The 17,988-nt window shown below is 48.6% G+C and overlaps 1 protein-coding gene across 1 annotated transcript in view; it reads left to right on the forward strand.

The window, feature by feature from the left end:
- The window catches only part of tmem131 (transmembrane protein 131), a 100,876-nt gene that overhangs the window by 74,001 nt on the left and 8,887 nt on the right, over nucleotides 1-17,988 (forward strand). Inside the window, exons 27-36 of the mRNA XM_071342289.1 lie at nucleotides 459-645; nucleotides 3,346-3,531; nucleotides 6,913-7,062; nucleotides 7,225-7,640; nucleotides 12,930-13,114; nucleotides 13,335-13,590; nucleotides 13,932-14,090; nucleotides 15,247-15,513; nucleotides 16,089-16,167; nucleotides 16,273-16,358. Coding sequence (XP_071198390.1) covers nucleotides 459-645; nucleotides 3,346-3,531; nucleotides 6,913-7,062; nucleotides 7,225-7,640; nucleotides 12,930-13,114; nucleotides 13,335-13,590; nucleotides 13,932-14,090; nucleotides 15,247-15,513; nucleotides 16,089-16,167; nucleotides 16,273-16,358 — 1,971 coding nt within the window. The remainder of the gene's footprint in view (nucleotides 1-458; nucleotides 646-3,345; nucleotides 3,532-6,912; nucleotides 7,063-7,224; nucleotides 7,641-12,929; nucleotides 13,115-13,334; nucleotides 13,591-13,931; nucleotides 14,091-15,246; nucleotides 15,514-16,088; nucleotides 16,168-16,272; nucleotides 16,359-17,988) is intronic.

The raw sequence follows: 17,988 nt of genomic DNA on the forward strand, positions 1-17,988 counted from the left end.
GAATCTTATTCGAAATTAACTCTGGGGGTGTGAAGACCGCCACGTATTCACTCTGGGGGGGTGTGAAGACCGCCACGTATTAACTCTGGGGGGGTGTGAAGACCGCCACGTATTAACTCTGGGGGGGGGGGTGTGAAGACCGCCACGTATTAACTCTGGGGGGGGTGTGAAGACCGCCACGTATTAACTCTGGGGGGGGTGTGAAGACCGCCACATATTAACTCTGGGGGTGTGAAGACCGCCACGTATTCACTCTGGGGGTGTAAAGGGCCGTGTAAAACTAGGGAAGTGTGATTCCCTGTTGGAGTTGGCTCAGACTAATAGACACAGTATCCCTTCAGAATATGCTGCCACTGCTAATCATGTTTTCAATCACGTTCATAACCCTGCCTTACCAATGCACTATCACATCTCTATTTTAAACAAATATGACTTATTAACACATCGTTCCTTTCTAGAGATCAAGTCCAAAGAGCCCTGGTCCACTCTGAGAAGGACCTTCAGGGTGGAGAACACTGGTCTGCTCCCCTTGTACATCCGCGCTGCAGAGATCAACGGCCAGCCCTGCCAAGGATACGGATTCAAAGTTCTCAACTGTCAGCAATTTGCACTTAAACCAAACGCTTCTGAAGACTTAGTGATACTGTAAGTTCAGACAAGTGTTTTGTAAAATCACAGCAGCTGTTTAGTCGTTTTGCTTACTCACATATCATTCGAGTCCTCTTTCACCATTCACTTACTGATGAGACACGTTACAGTGTCCATCAGAGGCCAAGTGGCGACAGGATCCGTCATTCTATTGTGCAGAAATGGATTCCTGTAAATAAATGTCTGTAATAGCTTCTAACGCAAATGAATCACATTAATTTGATGGTGTCTTATAATGTGAAATATAGCTGAGGGGAGCTCTAGTCTACGGGGAACTGAGGGGAGCTCTAGTCTACGGGGAACTGAGGGGAGCTCTAGTCTACGGGGAACTGAGGGGAGCTCTAGTCTACGGGGAACTGAGGGGAGCTCTAGTCTACGGGGAACTGAGGGGAGCTCTAGTCTACGGGGAACTGAGGGGAGCTCTAGTCTACGGGGAACTGAGGGGAGCTCTAGTCTACGGGGAACTGAGGGGAGCTCTAGTCTACGGGGAACTGAGGGGAGCTCTAGTCTACGGGGAACTGAGGGGAGCTCTAGTCTACGGGGAACTGAGGGGAGCTCTAGTCTACGGGAACTGAGGGGAGCTCTAGTCTACGGGAACTGAGGGGAGCTCTAGTCTACGGGAACTGAGGGGAGCTCTAGTCTACGGGAACTGAGGGGAGCTCTAGTCTACGGGAACTGAGGGGAGCTCTAGTCTACGGGGAACTGAGGGGAGCTCTAGTCTACGGGGAACTGAGGGGAGCTCTAGTCTACGGGGAACTGAGGGGAGCTCTAGTCTACGGGAACTGAGGGGAGCTCTAGTCTACGGGGAACTGAGGGGAGCTCTAGTCTACGGGGAACTGAGGGGAGCTCTAGTCTACGGGGAACTGAGGGGAGCTCTAGTCTACGGGGAACTGAGGGGAGCTCTAGTCTACGGGGAACTGAGGGGAGCTCTAGTCTACGGGGAACTGAGGGGAGCTCTAGTCTACGGGGAACTGAGGGGAGCTCTAGTCTACGGGGAACTGAGGGGAGCTCTAGTCTACGGGAACTGAGGGGAGCTCTAGTCTACGGGAACTGAGGGGAGCTCTAGTCTACGGGGAACTGAGGGGAGCTCTAGTCTACGGGGAACTGAGGGGAGCTCTAGTCTACGGGAACTGAGGGGAGCTCTAGTCTACGGGAACTGAGGGGAGCTCTAGTCTACGGGAACTGAGGGGAGCTCTAGTCTACGGGAACTGAGGGGAGCTCTAGTCTACGGGAACTGAGGGGAGCTCTAGTCTACGGGAAACTGAGGGGAGCTCTAGTCTACGGGAAACTGAGGGGAGCTCTAGTCTACGGGAACTGAGGGGAGCTCTAGTCTACGGGGAACTGAGGGGAGCTCTAGTCTACCGAAACTGAGGGGAGCTCTAGTTTACGGGGAACTGAGGGGAGCTCTAGTCTACGGGGAACTGAGGGGAGCTCTAGTCTACGGGAACTGAGGGGAGCTCTAGTCTACGGGGAACTGAGGGGAGCTCTAGTCTACCGAAACTGAGGGGAGCTCTAGTCTACGGGGAACTGAGGGGAGCTCTAGTCTACGGGAACTGAGGGGAGCTCTAGTCTACGGGGAACTGAGGGGAGCTCTAGTCTACGGGAACTGAGGGGAGCTCTAGTCTACCGAAACTGAGGGGAGCTCTAGTCTACCGAAACTGAGGGGAGCTCTAGTCTACGGGGAACTGAGGGGAGCTCTAGTCTACGGGAACTGAGGGGAGCTCTAGTCTACGGGAACTGAGGGGAGCTCTAGTCTACGGGGAACTGAGGGGAGCTCTAGTCTACCGAAACTGAGGGGAGCTCTAGTCTACGGGGAACTGAGGGGAGCTCTAGTCTACGGGGAACTGAGGGGAGCTCTAGTCTACGGGGAACTGAGGGGAGCTCTAGTCTACGGGGAACTGAGGGGAGCTCTAGTCTACGGGGAACTGAGGGGAGCTCTAGTCTACGGGGAACTGAGGGGAGCTCTAGTCTACGGGGAACTGAGGGGAGCTCTAGTCTACGGGAACTGAGGGGAGCTCTAGTCTACGGGGAACTGAGGGGAGCTCTAGTCTACGGGAACTGAGGGGAGCTCTAGTCTACGGGAACTGAGGGGAGCTCTAGTCTACGGGGAACTGAGGGGAGCTCTAGTCTACGGGGAACTGAGGGGAGCTCTAGTCTACGGGGAACTGAGGGGAGCTCTAGTCTACGGGGAACTGAGGGGAGCTCTAGTCTACGGGGAACTGAGGGGAGCTCTAGTCTACGGGGAACTGAGGGGAGCTCTAGTCTACGGGGAACTGAGGGGAGCTCTAGTCTACGGGGAACTGAGGGGAGCTCTAGTCTACGGGGAACTGAGGGGAGCTCTAGTCTACGGGGAACTGAGGGGAGCTCTAGTCTACGGGGAACTGAGGGGAGCTCTAGTCTACGGGGAACTGAGGGGAGCTCTAGTCTACGGGGAACTGAGGGGAGCTCTAGTCTACACAGGAAAAGGGTTAGGTTAGGGTTAACCTGCACAGGAAAAGAGAAGACATGAGAAGCCTGTGTACTGTGTGTTTAGATACTGTGGCGGTTTTTAACACATGTAACCTGTATGTTGCTGGTATCTCCTATTCACTGGCTGTCTGCATCTCCTTCCTGTCTGTCTCTCCTTCCTGGCTGTCTCTCCTTCCTGTCTGCCTCTCCTTCCTGTCTGCCTCTCCTTCCTGTCTGTCTCTATCCCAGGTTTACACCGGACTTCACGTCCTCCAGAGTGATCCGGGAGCTGAAGCTAGTGACGGAGGGAGGGTCAGAGTTTGTGTTTGTCCTGAACGCCTCTCTACCTTTTCACATGCTGGCCTCCTGCACAGAGACCCTCCCCAGACCCTCCTGGGAGCTGGAGCTGTACGTCATCGTCTCCCTCGTCATGAGGTATACTATGTAACGACTCGCTAGGCGTGGCTGGCAGGATGGCAATGATGACAAACAATAACAAAGGGTCAACACAGTGTTATTAATTCCATGTGTAACTCTGTGTTGTTGTTTGTGTCGAACTGCTTTGATTTATCTTGGCCAGGTCGCAGTTGTAAATGAGAACTTGTTCTCACCTGGCCCACCTGGTTAAATAAAGGTGATATAAAAATATAAAATAACACAGAGGCTTAAACCAGGCTGGAACATAAGGTTCAACACAGAAACTTCTTACGGCTGAGATCCCGTTAATGTTGACAACAGCCAGTGAAACTGCAGGGCGCCGAATTCAAAACAACAGAAATCTCATAATTAAAATTCCTCAGACAAACAAGTATTTTACACCATTTTAAAGATAAACTTGTTGTTAATCCCACCACAGTGTCTGATTTCAAAAAGGCTTTACGACGAAAGCACACCAAACGAGTATGTTAGGTCAGCACCTAGTCACAGAAAAACACAGCCATTATTCCAGCCAAAGAGAGGATTCACAAAAAGCAGAAATAGAGATAAAATGAATCACTAACCTTTGATGATCTTCATCAGATGACACTCATAGGACTTCATGTTACACAATACATGTATGTTTTGTTCGGTAAAGTTCATATTTATATCCAAAAATCTCAGTTTACATTGGCACGTTATGTTCAGTAATGTTTTGCCTCCAAAACATCCGGTGATTTTGCAGAGAGCCACATCAATTTACAGGAATACTCATAATAAACATTGATAAAAGATACAAGTATTAAACATGGAACTTTAGATAAACCTGTCCTTAATGCTCCTTAATGCAACCGCTGTGTCAGATTTAAAAAAATACTTTACGGAAAAAGCACACCGTGCTATAATCTGAGTACAGCGCTCAGAGACCAAAACAAGCCATGAAGATATCCGCCATGTTGTGGATTCAACAGATGTCAGAATAGCATTATAAATATTCACTTACCTTTGATGATCTTCATCGGAATGCACTCCCAGGAATCCCAGTTCCACAATAAATGTTTGATTTGTTCCATAAAGTCCATTTATGTCCAAATACCTCCTTTATGTTCGCGCGTTCAGTACACAATCCAAACTCACGACCCGCGGGCAGGTCCATGCGAAAGTTCAGACGAAAAGTCATGTTACAGTTCGTAGAAACATGTCAAACGATGTATAGAATCAATCTTTAGGATGTTTTTAACATAAATCTTCAATAATGTTCCAACCAGAGAATTCCTTTGTCTTCAGAAATGCAATGGAACGCAAGCTAACTCTCTCACGTGAACGCGCTTTGTCAGCTCATGGCACTCTGCCAGACCCATGTCTCAAAGAGCCCTCATTCTCCCCTACTTCACAGTAGAAGCATCAAACAAGGTTCTAAAGACTGTTGATATCTAGTGGAAGCCTTAGGAAGTGCAATATGACCAATATCCCACTGTATCTTTGATAGGCGATGAGTTGAAAACCCACAAACCTCAGATTTCCCACTTCCTGGTGGATTTTTTTTCTCGGGTTTTTGCCTGCCATATGAGATATGTTATACTCACAGACATCATTCAAACAGTTTTAGAAACTTCAGAGTGTTTTCTATCCAAATATACTAATAATATGCATATCTTAGCTTCTGGGCCTGAGTAGCAGGCAGTTTACTCTGGGCACCTTATTTATCCAAGCTACTCAATACTGCCCCCCAGCCATAAGAAGTTAAACCAGGCTAGGCTGGAACATGTATTCGAATAAAACTAGTGGCATTCCCTGGACATATCGTTCCCCGGCCACATCGTTCCCCGGCCACATCGTTCCCCGGCCACATCGTTCCCCGGCCACATCGTTCCCCGGCCACATCGTTCCCCGGCCACATCGTTCCCCGGCCACATCGTTCCCCGGACACATCGTTCCCCGGACACATCGTTCCCCGGACACATCGTTCCCCGGCCACATCGCCTGGTTGTGGAGCGTGGTTGGTGGAATGTATTAAGAAAGACCTTATTTACAGACCCTTTGCTCTGTGACACTAAATTGAGCTCAGGTGCATCCTGTTTCCATTGATCATTCTTGATGTTTCTGCAACTTGATTGGAGTCCACCTGTGGTCCACCTCTTCTCTCTGTAGCTCCCTGTTAACCTGGCTCTTCTCTCTGTAGCTCCCTGTTAACCTGGCTCTTCTCTCCGTAGCTCCCTGTTAAACTGGCTTTTCTCCTCTGTAGCTCCCTGTTGACATGGCTCTTCTCTCTGTAGCTCCCTGTTAACCTGGCTCTTCTCTCTGTAGCTCTCTGTTAACCTGGCTCTTCTCTCTGTAGCTCCATGTTAACATGGCTCTTCTCTCTGTAGCTCCCTGTTAACCTGGCTCTTCTCTCTGTAGCTCCCTGTTAACCTGGCTCTTCTCTCTGTAGCTCCCTGTTAACCTGGCTCTTCTCTCTGTAGCTCCCTGTTAACCTGGCTCTTCTCTCTGTAGCTCCCTGTTAACCTGGCTCTTCTCTCTGTAGCTCCCTGTTAACCTGGCTCTTCTCTCTGTAGCTCCCTGTTAACCTGGCTCTTCTCTCTGTAGCTCCCTGTTAACCTGGCTCTTATCTCTGTAGCTCCCTGTTAACCTGGCTCTTCTCTCTGTAGCTCCCTGTTAACCTGGCTCTTCTCTCTGTAGCTCCCTGTTAACCTGGCTCTTCTCTCTGTAGCTCCCTGTTAACCTGGCTCTTCTCTCTGTAGCTCCCTGTTAACCTGGCTCTTCTCCTCCGTAGCTCCATGTTAACCTGGCTCTTCAGCTCCATGTTAACCTGGCTCTTCTCTCCGTAGCTCCCTGTTAACCTGGCTCTTCTCCTCCGTAGCTCCCTGTTAACCTGGCTCTTCTCCTCTAGCTCCCTGTTAACCTGGCTCTTCTCCTCCATAGCTCCCTGTTAACCTGGCTCTTCTCTCTGTAGCTCCCTGTTAACCTGGCTCTTCTCTCTGTAGCTCCCTGTTAACCTGGCTCTTCTCTCTGTAGCTCCCTGTTAACCTGGCTCTTCTCCTCCGTAGCTCCCTGTTAACCTGGCTTTTCTCCTCCGTAGCTCCCTGTTAACCTGGCCCTTCTCCTCCGTAGCTCCCTGTTAACCTGGCTCTTCTCCTCCGTAGCTCCCTGTTAACCTGGCTCTTCTCCTCCGTAGCTCCCTGTTAACCTGGCTCTTCTCCTCTGTAGCTCCCTGTTAACCTGGCTCTTCTCCTCCGTAGCTCCCTGTTAACCTGGCTCTTCTCCTCCGTAGCTCCCTGTTAACCTGGCTCTTCTCCTCCGTAGCTCCCTGTTAACCTGGCTCTTCTCCTCCGTAGCTCCCTGTTAACCTGGCTCTTCTCCTCCGTAGCTCCCTGTTAACCTGGCTCTTCTCCTCCGTAGCTCCATGTTCCTGCTGGTGATTGCTATAGCCTACCTGGAAGCCCAGGGGATCTGGGAGCCCTTTAAGAGACGTCTGTCTCTGGACTCTCCCATGGAGACGGGCAGACCCTTCGATCTCAGGGAAATAGTACGCATTTCAAGTGATGCTAAGTAAGGTCGACTTCCTCTTTTTGTTATAGATAGATTTGTTTTGTCATTAAAGTGTCTTGCAATCACAGAGCCACCCGTATGGATGTATATAATGGTCCTCTTGTGGAGAGAAATGTTACATCTTCTAAACATGTAACGTCCCCACTATTCTTTGTCCTTTAGCTTGAATGATTTCAGCGACGCCCACCAGAACTCGACCAGGGGGATGTATGGTTCTGGTAGCGAGGTGTCCCGGGTCGGGTGCCGGAACAGCAGGGCCTCCATGGACCTTGATGGACAGAGAGCCAGGATGGGCTTTGGTCGATCAACTATGCAAGCCTCCTCCACCACCTCTTCCACCCAGCTAGTCAATGGCGCCCCGGTTTCCTGTCCGCTGACCAATCGGAAGGCGCGGAGCTCCAAGAGGCAGCAGGGTGGAGGACTCCTGGACCTCCAGAACGGGGGCCCTGGGTCAGGGTCGTCTCTGCCCCACAGACGGTGCTGTTCTGGGGGAGAGGACCCAGACTACGCCAGCCTCTTGGGGGCCATGGATAAAGACCTGGACAGACCTGAATCACCACCTCTACAGGAACACAATGGTAGCATTACCCTACACAGAACAATGGTAGCATTACCCTACACAGAACAATGGTAGCATTACCCTTCACAGAACAATGGTAGCATTACCCTACACAGAACAACGGTAGCATTACCCTACACAGAACAATGGTAGCATTACCCTACACAGAACAATGGTAGCATTACCCTACACAGAACAACGGTAGCATTACCCTACACAGAACAACGGTAGCATTACCCTACACAGAACAATGGTAGCATTACCCTACACAGAACAATGGTAGCATTACCCTACACAGAACAATGGTAGCATTACCCTACACAGAACAACGGTAGCATTACTCTACACAGAACAACGGTAGCATTACCCTACACAGAACAACGGTAGCATTACCCTACACAGAACAACGGTAGCATTACCCTACACAGAACAACGGTAGCATTACCCTACACAGAACAACGGTAGCATTACCCTACACAGAACAACGGTAGCATTACCCTACACAGAACACAGAACAGCGGTAGCATTACCCTACACAGAACAACGGTACCATTACCCTACACAGAACAACGGTAGCATTACCCTACACAGAACACAGAACAGCGGTACCATTACCCTACACAGAACAACGGTACCATTACCCTACACAGAACAACGGTAGCATTACCCTACACAGAACACAGAACAGCGGTACCATTACCCTACACAGAACAACGGTACCATTACCCTACACAGAACAATGGTAGCATTACCCTACACAGAACAATGGTAGCATTACCCTACGCAGAACAATGGTAGCATTACCCTACGCAGAACAATGGTAGCATTACCCTACGCAGAACAGCAGTGTCTTGGTTCTACACCCATGATGGATCGGGCTGACCAGAGTAATATACACAGTGTCTTGGTTCTATACCCATGATGGATGGGGCTGACCAGAGTAATATACACAGTGTCTTGGTTCTACACCCATGATGGATCGGGCTGACCAGAGTAATATACACAGTGTCTTGGTTCTATACCCATGATGGATCGGGCTGACCAGAGTAATATACACAGTGTCTTGGTTCTATACCCATGATGGATCGGGCTGACCAGAGTAATATACACAGTGTCTTGGTGCTATACCCATGATGGATCGGGCTGACCAGAGTAATATACACAGTGTCTTGGTTCTATACCCATGATGGATGGGGCTGACCAGAGTAATATACACAGTGTCTTGGTTCTACACCCATGATGGATGGGGCTGACCAGAGTAATATACACAGTGTCTTGGTTCTACACCCATGATGGATCGGGCTGACCAGAGTAATATACACAGTGTCTTGGTTCTACACCCATGATGGATGGGGCTGACCAGAGTAATATACACAGTGTCTTGGTTCTATACCCATGATGGATCGGGCTGACCAGAGTAATATACACAGTGTCTTGGTTCTACACCCATGATGGATGGTGCTGACCAGAGTAATATACACAGTGTCTTGGTTCTACACCCATGATGGATCGGGCTGACCAGAGTAATATACACAGTGTCTTGGTTCTACACCCATGATGGATGGGGCTGACCAGAGTAATATACACAGTGTCTTGGTTCTACACCCATGATGGATGGGGCTGACCAGAGTAATATACACAGTGTCTTGGTTCTACACCCATGATGGATCGGGCTGACCAGAGTAATATACACAGTGTCTTGGTTCTACACCCATGATGGATGGGGCTGACCAGAGTAATATACACAGTGTTTTGGTTCTATACCCATGATGGATCGGGCTGACCAGAGTAATATACACAGTGTCTTGGTTCTACACCCATGATGGATGGTGCTGACCAGAGTAATATACACAGTGTCTTGGTTCTACACCCATGATGGATCGGGCTGACCAGAGTAATATACACAGTGTCTTGGTTCTACACCCATGATGGATGGGGCTGACCAGAGTAATATACACAGTGTCTTGGTTCTACACCCATGATGGATGGGGCTGACCAGAGTAATATACACAGTGTCTTGGTTCTACACCCATGATGGATCGGGCTGACCAGAGTAATATACACAGTGTCTTGGTTCTACACCCATGATGGATGGGGCTGACCAGAGTAATATACACAGTGTCTTGGTTCTATACCCATGATGGATCGGGCTGACCAGAGTAATATACACAGTGTCTTGGTTCTACACCCATGATGGATGGTGCTGACCAGAGTAATATACACAGTGTCTTGGTTCTACACCCATGATGGATGGGGCTGACCAGAGTAATATACACAGTGTCTTGGTTCTATACCCATGATGGATGGGGCTGACCAGAGTAATATACACAGTGTCTTGGTTCTATACCCATGATGGATCGGGCTGACCAGAGTAATATACACAGTGTCTTGGTTCTATACCCATGATGGATGGGGCTGACCAGAGTAATATACACAGTGTCTTGGTTCTATACCCATGATGGATCGGGCTGACCAGAGTAATATACACAGTGTCTTGGTTCTATACCCATGATGGATCGGGCTGACCAGAGTAATATACACAGTGTCTTGGTTCTATACCCATGATGGATCGGGCTGACCAGAGTAATATACACAGTGTCTTGGTTCTATACCCATGATGGATGGGGCTGACCAGAGTAATATACACAGTGTCTTGGTTCTATACCCATGATGGATGGGGCTGACCAGAGTAATATACACAGTGTCTTGGTTCTACACCCATGATGGATGGGGCTGACCAGAGTAATATACACAGTGTCTTGGTTCTATACCCATGATGGATCGGGCTGACCAGAGTAATATACACAGTGTCTTGGTTCTACACCCATGATGGATCGGGCTGACCAGAGTAATATACACAGTGTCTTGGTTCTATACCCATGATGGATCGGGCTGACCAGAGTAATATACACAGTGTCTTGGTTCTACACCTGGTGTCTTAAAGTATTCACACCCCTTGACTTTTTCCACATTTTGTTGTTAGTCTGAATTTTAAATGTAGATTTTTTTTGTCACTGGCCTACACACAATACCAAAGTGGAGTGATGTTTATCAAACATTTTTCCAAATGAATAAAAATGAACATCTGAAATGTCTTGATTCAATAAGTATTCAACCCCAAATAAGTTCAGCAGTAAAAATGTGTTTAACAAGTCACATAATAAGTCGCATGGACTCACTCTGTGTGCAATAATAGTGTTTGACTGTAGGGGTCCCTCAGTCAAGCAGTGCCTTTTAAACACAGATTCAACCACAAAGACCAGGGAGGTTTTCAAATGACTCACAACGAAGGGCACCGATTGGTAGATCGGAAAGCAAAATCCTAGAGGAAAACCTGGTTCAGTCTGTTTTCCACCAGACACTGGGAGATTAATTCACCTTTCAGCAGGACAATAACCTAAAACACAAAGCCAAATCTACACTGGAGTTGCTTACCAAGATGACATTGAATGTTCCTGAGTGGCCAAGTTACAGTTTTGACTTAAATCTACTTGATAATCTATGGCAAGACCTGGAAATGGTTGTCTAGCAATGATCAACAAACAATTTGACAGAATAATGGGCAAATGTTGCACAATCCAGGTGTGGAAAGCTCTTAGAGACTTACCTAGAAAGTAATTACTGCCAAAATATTGACTTGGGTGTGACTACTGTATCCTGAACAGAATAATAAACGTAACATGCAACAATTTCAAATATTTTACTAACTCAATTTAAATAATTTCATTAGGACCTCATCTATGGATTTCACATGACTGGGCAAGCCTGGGAGGGCATAGCCACTGAGCCAGGCCCAGCCAATCAGAATTAGTTTCTCCTCACAAAGGGCTTTATTAGAGATAAATACTCCTCAGCACCCCCCCCCCCCCCTCACTCCCCCCCCCTCAGACGATGTAGAAGCTGGATGTGGAGGTCCTGGCCCCCCCCCTCACACCCGATGTAGAAGCTGGATGTGGAGGTCCTGGCCCCCCCCCCTCACTCCCCCCCCCTCAGACGATGTAGAAGCTGGATGTGGAGGTCCTGGCCCCCCCCCCCCCTCAGACGATGTAGAAGCTGGATGTGGAGGTCCTGGCCCCCCCCCTCACTCCCCCCCCCTCCTCAGCACCCCCCCCCCCCCCCCCCCCCCCCCAGGTCCTGGGCTGGCGAGGTCTGCGGTTGTGAGGCCGTGTGGACGTACTGCCAAATTCTCAAAAATGGAGGTAGCTTATGGTTTAGAAATGAACATTAAAATCTCTGGCAACAGCTCTGGTGGACAGTACTGCAGTCTGCATGCCAATTGCACGCTCCCTCAAAACTTGAGACATCTGTGGCATTGTGTTGTGGGACTAAATTGCACATTTTAAAGTGGCCTTTTATTGTCCCCAGTACAAGGTACAAGCTATGTAATGATCATGCTGTTTGATCAGCTTCTTTATATGCCACACCTGTCAGGTGGATATTATCTTGGCAAAGGAGAAATGCTCACTAACAGGGATGTAACCAAATTTGTGCACAACATTTGAGAGAAATAAGCTTTTTTGTGTGTATGGAAAATATCTTATTTTTTAAATATATTTTTTAATATTTTTCAGCTCATGAAACATGGAACCAACAACATGTTGCGTTTATATTTTTGATCGGTATAAATTAGATTTCTGTCATTGTGGGGTGTAGTATTTGTGAAAAAATCATTGAATCCATTTTGAATTCAGGCGATAACAAAACAAAATGTGGAATAAGTCCAGCGGTATGAATTCTTTCTGATGGCTCTGTAGCTCCACCCTCTGGGGCTGTGGTAGTGCACAAGCCCTTTGGGACTGTATTTGTGTTGTGCCTGTAGATGTGTTGTCCTGCAGTAGTTGTGACTGTATTTGTGTTGTCCTGCAGTTGTTGTGACTAGATGTGTTGTCCTGCAGTTGTTGTGACTGTAGTTGTGTTGTCCTGCAGTAGTTGTGACTGTAGTTGTGTTGTCCTGTAGTAGTTGTGACTGTATTTGTGTTGTCCTGCAGTAGTTGTGACTGTAGTTGTTGTCCTGCAGTAGTTGTGACTGTATTTGTGTTGTCCTGCAGTTGTTGTGACTGTATTTGTGTTGTCCTGCAGTAGTTGTGACTGTAGATGTGTTGTCCTGCAGTAGTTGTGACTGTAGATGTGTTGTCCTGCAGTAGTTGTGACTGTATTTGTGTTGTCCTGCAGTAGTTGTGACTGTAGATGTGTTGTCCTGTAGTAGTTGTGACTGTAGTTGTGTTGTCCTGTAGTAGTTGTGACTGTATTTGTGTTGTCCTGCAGTAGTTGTGACTGTAGTTGTGACTGTAGTTCTGTTGTCCTGCAGTGCTGGAAGGAAAGCAGCTGAGAGGTCAAACTAATGCTCAGAGGAAGAGAGCGGAGAAGGAGAGGAGAGCGAAGGGGAAACCACCTCAGAGAGACCAGCTGAAGGACGTTTTGGCAGACAACGATGACAGCTCCTCGACCACCACAGAGACCTCCAACCCTGATGTAGAGGCCAGCAACAAAGAGGTAGACCGAGAGAGAGAGTGACGTGCACACACACACACCACACGCAGACTTAAAACGGGATGGTATAGCGAGAATGTCTTGTTCTTCTGTCTGTTTAGGAACCAGTGAAGAAGAATGTGTTATAGGGAGAAAAAATGTCTCGTTCTTCTGTCTGTTTAGGAACCCGTGAAGAAGAATGTGTTATAGGGAGAAAAAATGTCTCGTTCTTCTGTCTGTTTAGGAACCCGTGAAGAAGAAGGGCAGAACAGCAGTGACTCTGGAGAAAGAGGAAACCAAACCCCAAAACAAGAAGCGACAAACCAACCCAAAGGATCAGTCTAGTTCCCTGGAGCTCCCCTACAGCACAGCCCTGGAGAACAAACAGCGCAAGACCTTCATCCACTCTGCTCTCACCACCGCCCCTAAAACTAGGACTCTGCACAAACCCAGACCTGGGTCTCTCTCCCATCTCAACTCGCCTGATTGTTCTGGACTTGGTAATGGAGACATGTTGTTATTGTTACACCGGTGCTTCTTAAGTCCCGTCACTGTTTTTGCTGCTCCTGAACGTGATCTTTAATGGTTTAGGAGAAACAGAAAAACAGTGACGGGATTCCCTTTTGTTCTTTATGTTGGATCTTCTCTCTCGTCCAATTCCTCTTATTATTGATGTGCATTAGGGTTCGCGTCAGAGTCCTGGCTCGCCCAACCTCGGGTCAGAGTCCTGGCTCACCCTCCGCCCTAGCCCATTACACCTCCATCCATTCTCTCGTCTAAATGTTCTGTTAGGCTGTTATCTGAGACGGGTGGTTCCCTTTCTCTCTCTCTGCCCCCCCAGTGCCTTGTGGGAAGCTGGAGGATTCTTGTCCGTTTCCCGTGGTGAAGCGGTTGTCCAACGTCTCTGTTTCAGAGCCGGGTCACAGCAGCGGCTCCGAGGGAGAGAAGGAGTTCGCTGCTACTGAATGGAACCTCCCACTGCTCACCAAAACCACCAACCGTAGGTCACTTATCTACCTTGACCAATGTGGGTCCAAAATGGCACCTTACTCCCTATATAGTGCACTACTTTAGACCAGAGCCCTATTCCCTATATAGTGCACTACTTTAGACCAGAGCCCTATTCCCTATATAGTGCACTACTATAGGCCAGAGCCCTATTCCCTATATAATGCACTACTTTAGACCAGAGCCCTATTCCCTATATAATGCACTACTTTAGACCAGGGCCCTATTCCCTATATAGTGCACTACTTTAGGCCAGAGCCCTATTCCCTATATAGTGCACTACTTTAGACCAGAGCCCTATTCCCTATATAGTGCACTACTATAGACCAGAGCCCTATTCCCTATATAGTGCACTACTATAGACCAGAGCCCTATTCCCTATATAGTGCACTACTTTAGGCCAGAGCCCTATTCCCTATATAGTGCACTACTATAGACCAGAGCCCTATTCCCTATATAGTGCACTACTATAGACCAGAGCCCTATTCCCTATATAGTGCACTACTTTAGGCCAGAGCCCTATTCCCTATATAGTGCACTACTTTAGACCAGAGCCCTATGTAGGGATTAGGGTGCCATCTGGGACGCCTGTCATCTGAGAACCGTTACTGAGAAGATCATGTTGATGGTTTTGGCAGATTAATGTAATTAGATAATAGAGGTCCTAGAATCAATCCCTGTGGGACACCACATTCACTACTGCCTCCTCTCTCTCCTGTCTCTCCACTTCCCTGTGGAACACCACATTCACTACTGCCTCCTCTCTCTCCACTTCCCTGTGGAACACCACATTCACTACTGCCTCCTGTCTCTCCACTTCCCTGTGGAACACCACATTCACTACTGCCTCCTCTCTCTCCACTTCCCTGTGGAACACCACATTCACTACTGCCTCCTGTCTCTCCACTTCCCTGTGGAACACCACATTCACTACTGCCTCCTGTCTCTCCACTTCCCTGTGGAACACCACATTCACTACTGCCTCCTGTCTCTCCACTTCCCTGTGGAACACCACATTCACTACTGCCTCCTGTCTCTCCACTTCCCTGTGGAACACCACATTCACTACTGCCTCCTGTCTCTCCACGTCCCTGTGGAACACCACATTCACTACTGCCTCCTGTCTCTCCTGTCTCTCCACCCTGCAGAAGCAGACAGTCTCCAGCAGATCTCCCTACAGACCATGAATGCAGACGCCTTCCTGAAGAGACCCATCTCAGCTAGGACCTACTCCCCTCCCTCCTACTCCCCCAGCCTAGTGACCAGGGGAACATACAGCCAAGTACTCAATGCCAATAGTGAGACCAACTTGAAGAAGGCACCAGGGAACAAGCTAGCTAATGTCACCTCTCTCCCGGGCAAGAATGGCAATCCTACTTTTGCAGCTGTGGCTGCGGGATACGACAGAAGCCCAGGTGAGCTACCATAGCAAATTGTCAACCCTCTGGTACTATTGTATTGACTAGATACAAGTTGTGACCATAGTGTGATGGTTTTCAGGTGGCAAGTTGTGACCATAGTGTGATGGTTTTCAGGTGGCAAGTTGTGACCAAAGTGTGAGGGTTTTCAGGTGGCAAGTTGTGACCATAGTGTGATGGTTTTCAGGTGGCAAGTTGTGACCATAGTGTGATGGTTTTCAGGTGGCAAGTTGTGACCATAGTGTGATGGTTTTCAGGTGGAAAGTTGTGACCATAGTGTGATGGTTTTCAGGTGGAAAGTTGTGACCATAGTGTGATGGTTTTCAGGTGGCAAGTTGTGACCATAGTGGGATGGTTTTCAGGTGGCAAGTTGTGCCCATAGTGTGATGGTTTTCAGGTGGCAAGTTGTGACCATAGTGTGATGGTTTTCAGGTGGCAAGTTGTGACCATAGTGTGATGGTTTTCAGGTGGCAAGTTGTGACCATAGTGTGATGGTTTTCAGGTGGCAAGTTGTGACCATAGTGTGATGGTTTTCAGGTGGCAAGTTGTGACCATAGTGTGATGGTTTTCAGGTGGCAGTGGCGCAGGTGAAAGAGCCCAAGTGAAGACTGGAGCTCCTATGACCTTAGTGGAGAGTGACCGCTCAGACAGGTAACATGTCGCTCTCTCCTCTGCGCCCGCTCTATATCTCTCTCTCTCTCTCTCTCGCTTTCTCGCTCTGATTTCAAATAATCCATTCATATTCCCTCTATCTAGCTCAGGATTATGGTCTCCCGTAGGATTCAACTCTGCCGACTCCTTCTCTGCATTCGGACCCAACAACTCTTTCAATCTGACAAGAGGTAAGGACTGTCATGCTGTCTCCAGTTAGGGGGCTTTATGGTGTCTCCAGTTAGGGGGCTTTATGTTGTCTCCAGTTAGGGGGCTTTATGTTGTCTCCAGCTAGGGGCTTTATGCTGTCTCCAGCTAGGGGCTTTATGTTGTCTCCAGCTAGGGGCTTTATGTTGTCTCCAGTTAGGGGGCTTTATTTTGTCTCCAGCTAGGGGGCTTTATGGTGGTGTCATGTTGTCTCCAGTTAGGGGGCTTTATGTTGTCTCCAGTTAGGGGCTTTATGTTGTCTCCAGCTAGGGGGCTTTATGTTGTCTCCAGTTAGGGGGCTTTATGTTGTCTCCAGTTAGGGGGCTTTATGTTGTCTCCAGCTAGGGGCTTTATGCTGTCTCCAGCTAGGGGGCTTTATGCTGTCTCCAGCTAGGGGCTTTATGCTGTCTCCAGCTAGGGGGCTTTATGTTGTCTCCAGTTAGGGGCTTTATGTTGTCTCCAGTTAGGGGGCTTTATGTTGTCTCCAGCTAGGGGCTTTATGTTGTCTCCAGTTAGGGGGCTTTATGTTGTCTCCAGCTAGGGGCTTTATGTTGTCTCCAGCTAGGGGCTTTATGTTGTCTCCAGCTAGGGGCTTTATGTTGTCTCCAGTTAGGGGGCTTTATGTTGTCTCCAGCTAGGGGCTTTATGCTGTCTCCAGCTAGGGGCTTTATGTTGTCTCCAGTTAGGGGGCTTTATGTTGTCTCCAGCTAGGGGCTTTATGCTGTCTCCAGCTAGGGGCTTTATGCTGTCTCCAGCTAGGGGCTTTATGTTGTCTCCAGTTAGGGGGCTTTATGTTGTCTCCAGCTAGGGGGCTTTATTTTGTCTCCAGCTAGGGGGCTTTATGGTGGTGTCATGTTGTCTCCAGTTAGGGGGCTTTATGTTGTCTCCAGTTAGGGGGCTTTATGTTGTCTCCAGCTAGGGGGCTTTATGTTGTCTCCAGTTAGGGGGCTTTATGTTGTCTCCAGCTAGGGGCTTTATGTTGTCTCCAGTTAGGGGGCTTTATGTTGTCTCCAGCTAGGGGCTTTATGCTGTCTCCAGCTAGGGGGCTTTATGTTGTCTCCAGTTAGGGGGCTTTATGTTGTCTCCAGTTAGGGGCTTTATGTTGTCTCCAGTTAGGGGGCTTTATGTTGTCTCCAGCTAGGGGCTTTATGTTGTTTCCAGTTAGGGGGCTTTATGTTGTCTCCAGCTAGGGGCTTTATGTTGTCTCCAGCTAGGGGGCTTTATGGTGCTGTCATGTTGTCTCCAGCTAGGGGGCTTTATGGTGGTGTCATGTTGTCTCCAGCTAGGGGCTTTATGGTGGTGTCATGCTGTCTCCAGCTAGGGGCTTTATGGTGGTGTCATGTTGTCTCCAGCTAGGGGCTTTATGGTGCTGTCATGTTGTCTCCAGCTAGGGGCTTTATGGTGGTGTCATGTTGTCTCCAGCTAGGGGCTTTATGGTGCTGTCATGTTGTCTCCAGCTAGGGGCTTTATGGTGGTGTCATGTTGTCTCCAGCTAGGGGCTTTATGGTGCTGTCATGTTGTCTCCAGCTAGGGGCTTTATGGTGGTGTCATGTTGTCTCCTGCTAGGGGGCTTTATGGTGGTGTCATGTTGTCTCCAGCTAGGGGGCTTTATGG

This window comes from Salvelinus alpinus, chromosome 15, assembly GCF_045679555.1.
Source record: "Salvelinus alpinus chromosome 15, SLU_Salpinus.1, whole genome shotgun sequence".
In the NCBI taxonomy this organism is placed as follows: Eukaryota; Metazoa; Chordata; class Actinopteri; order Salmoniformes; family Salmonidae; genus Salvelinus; species Salvelinus alpinus.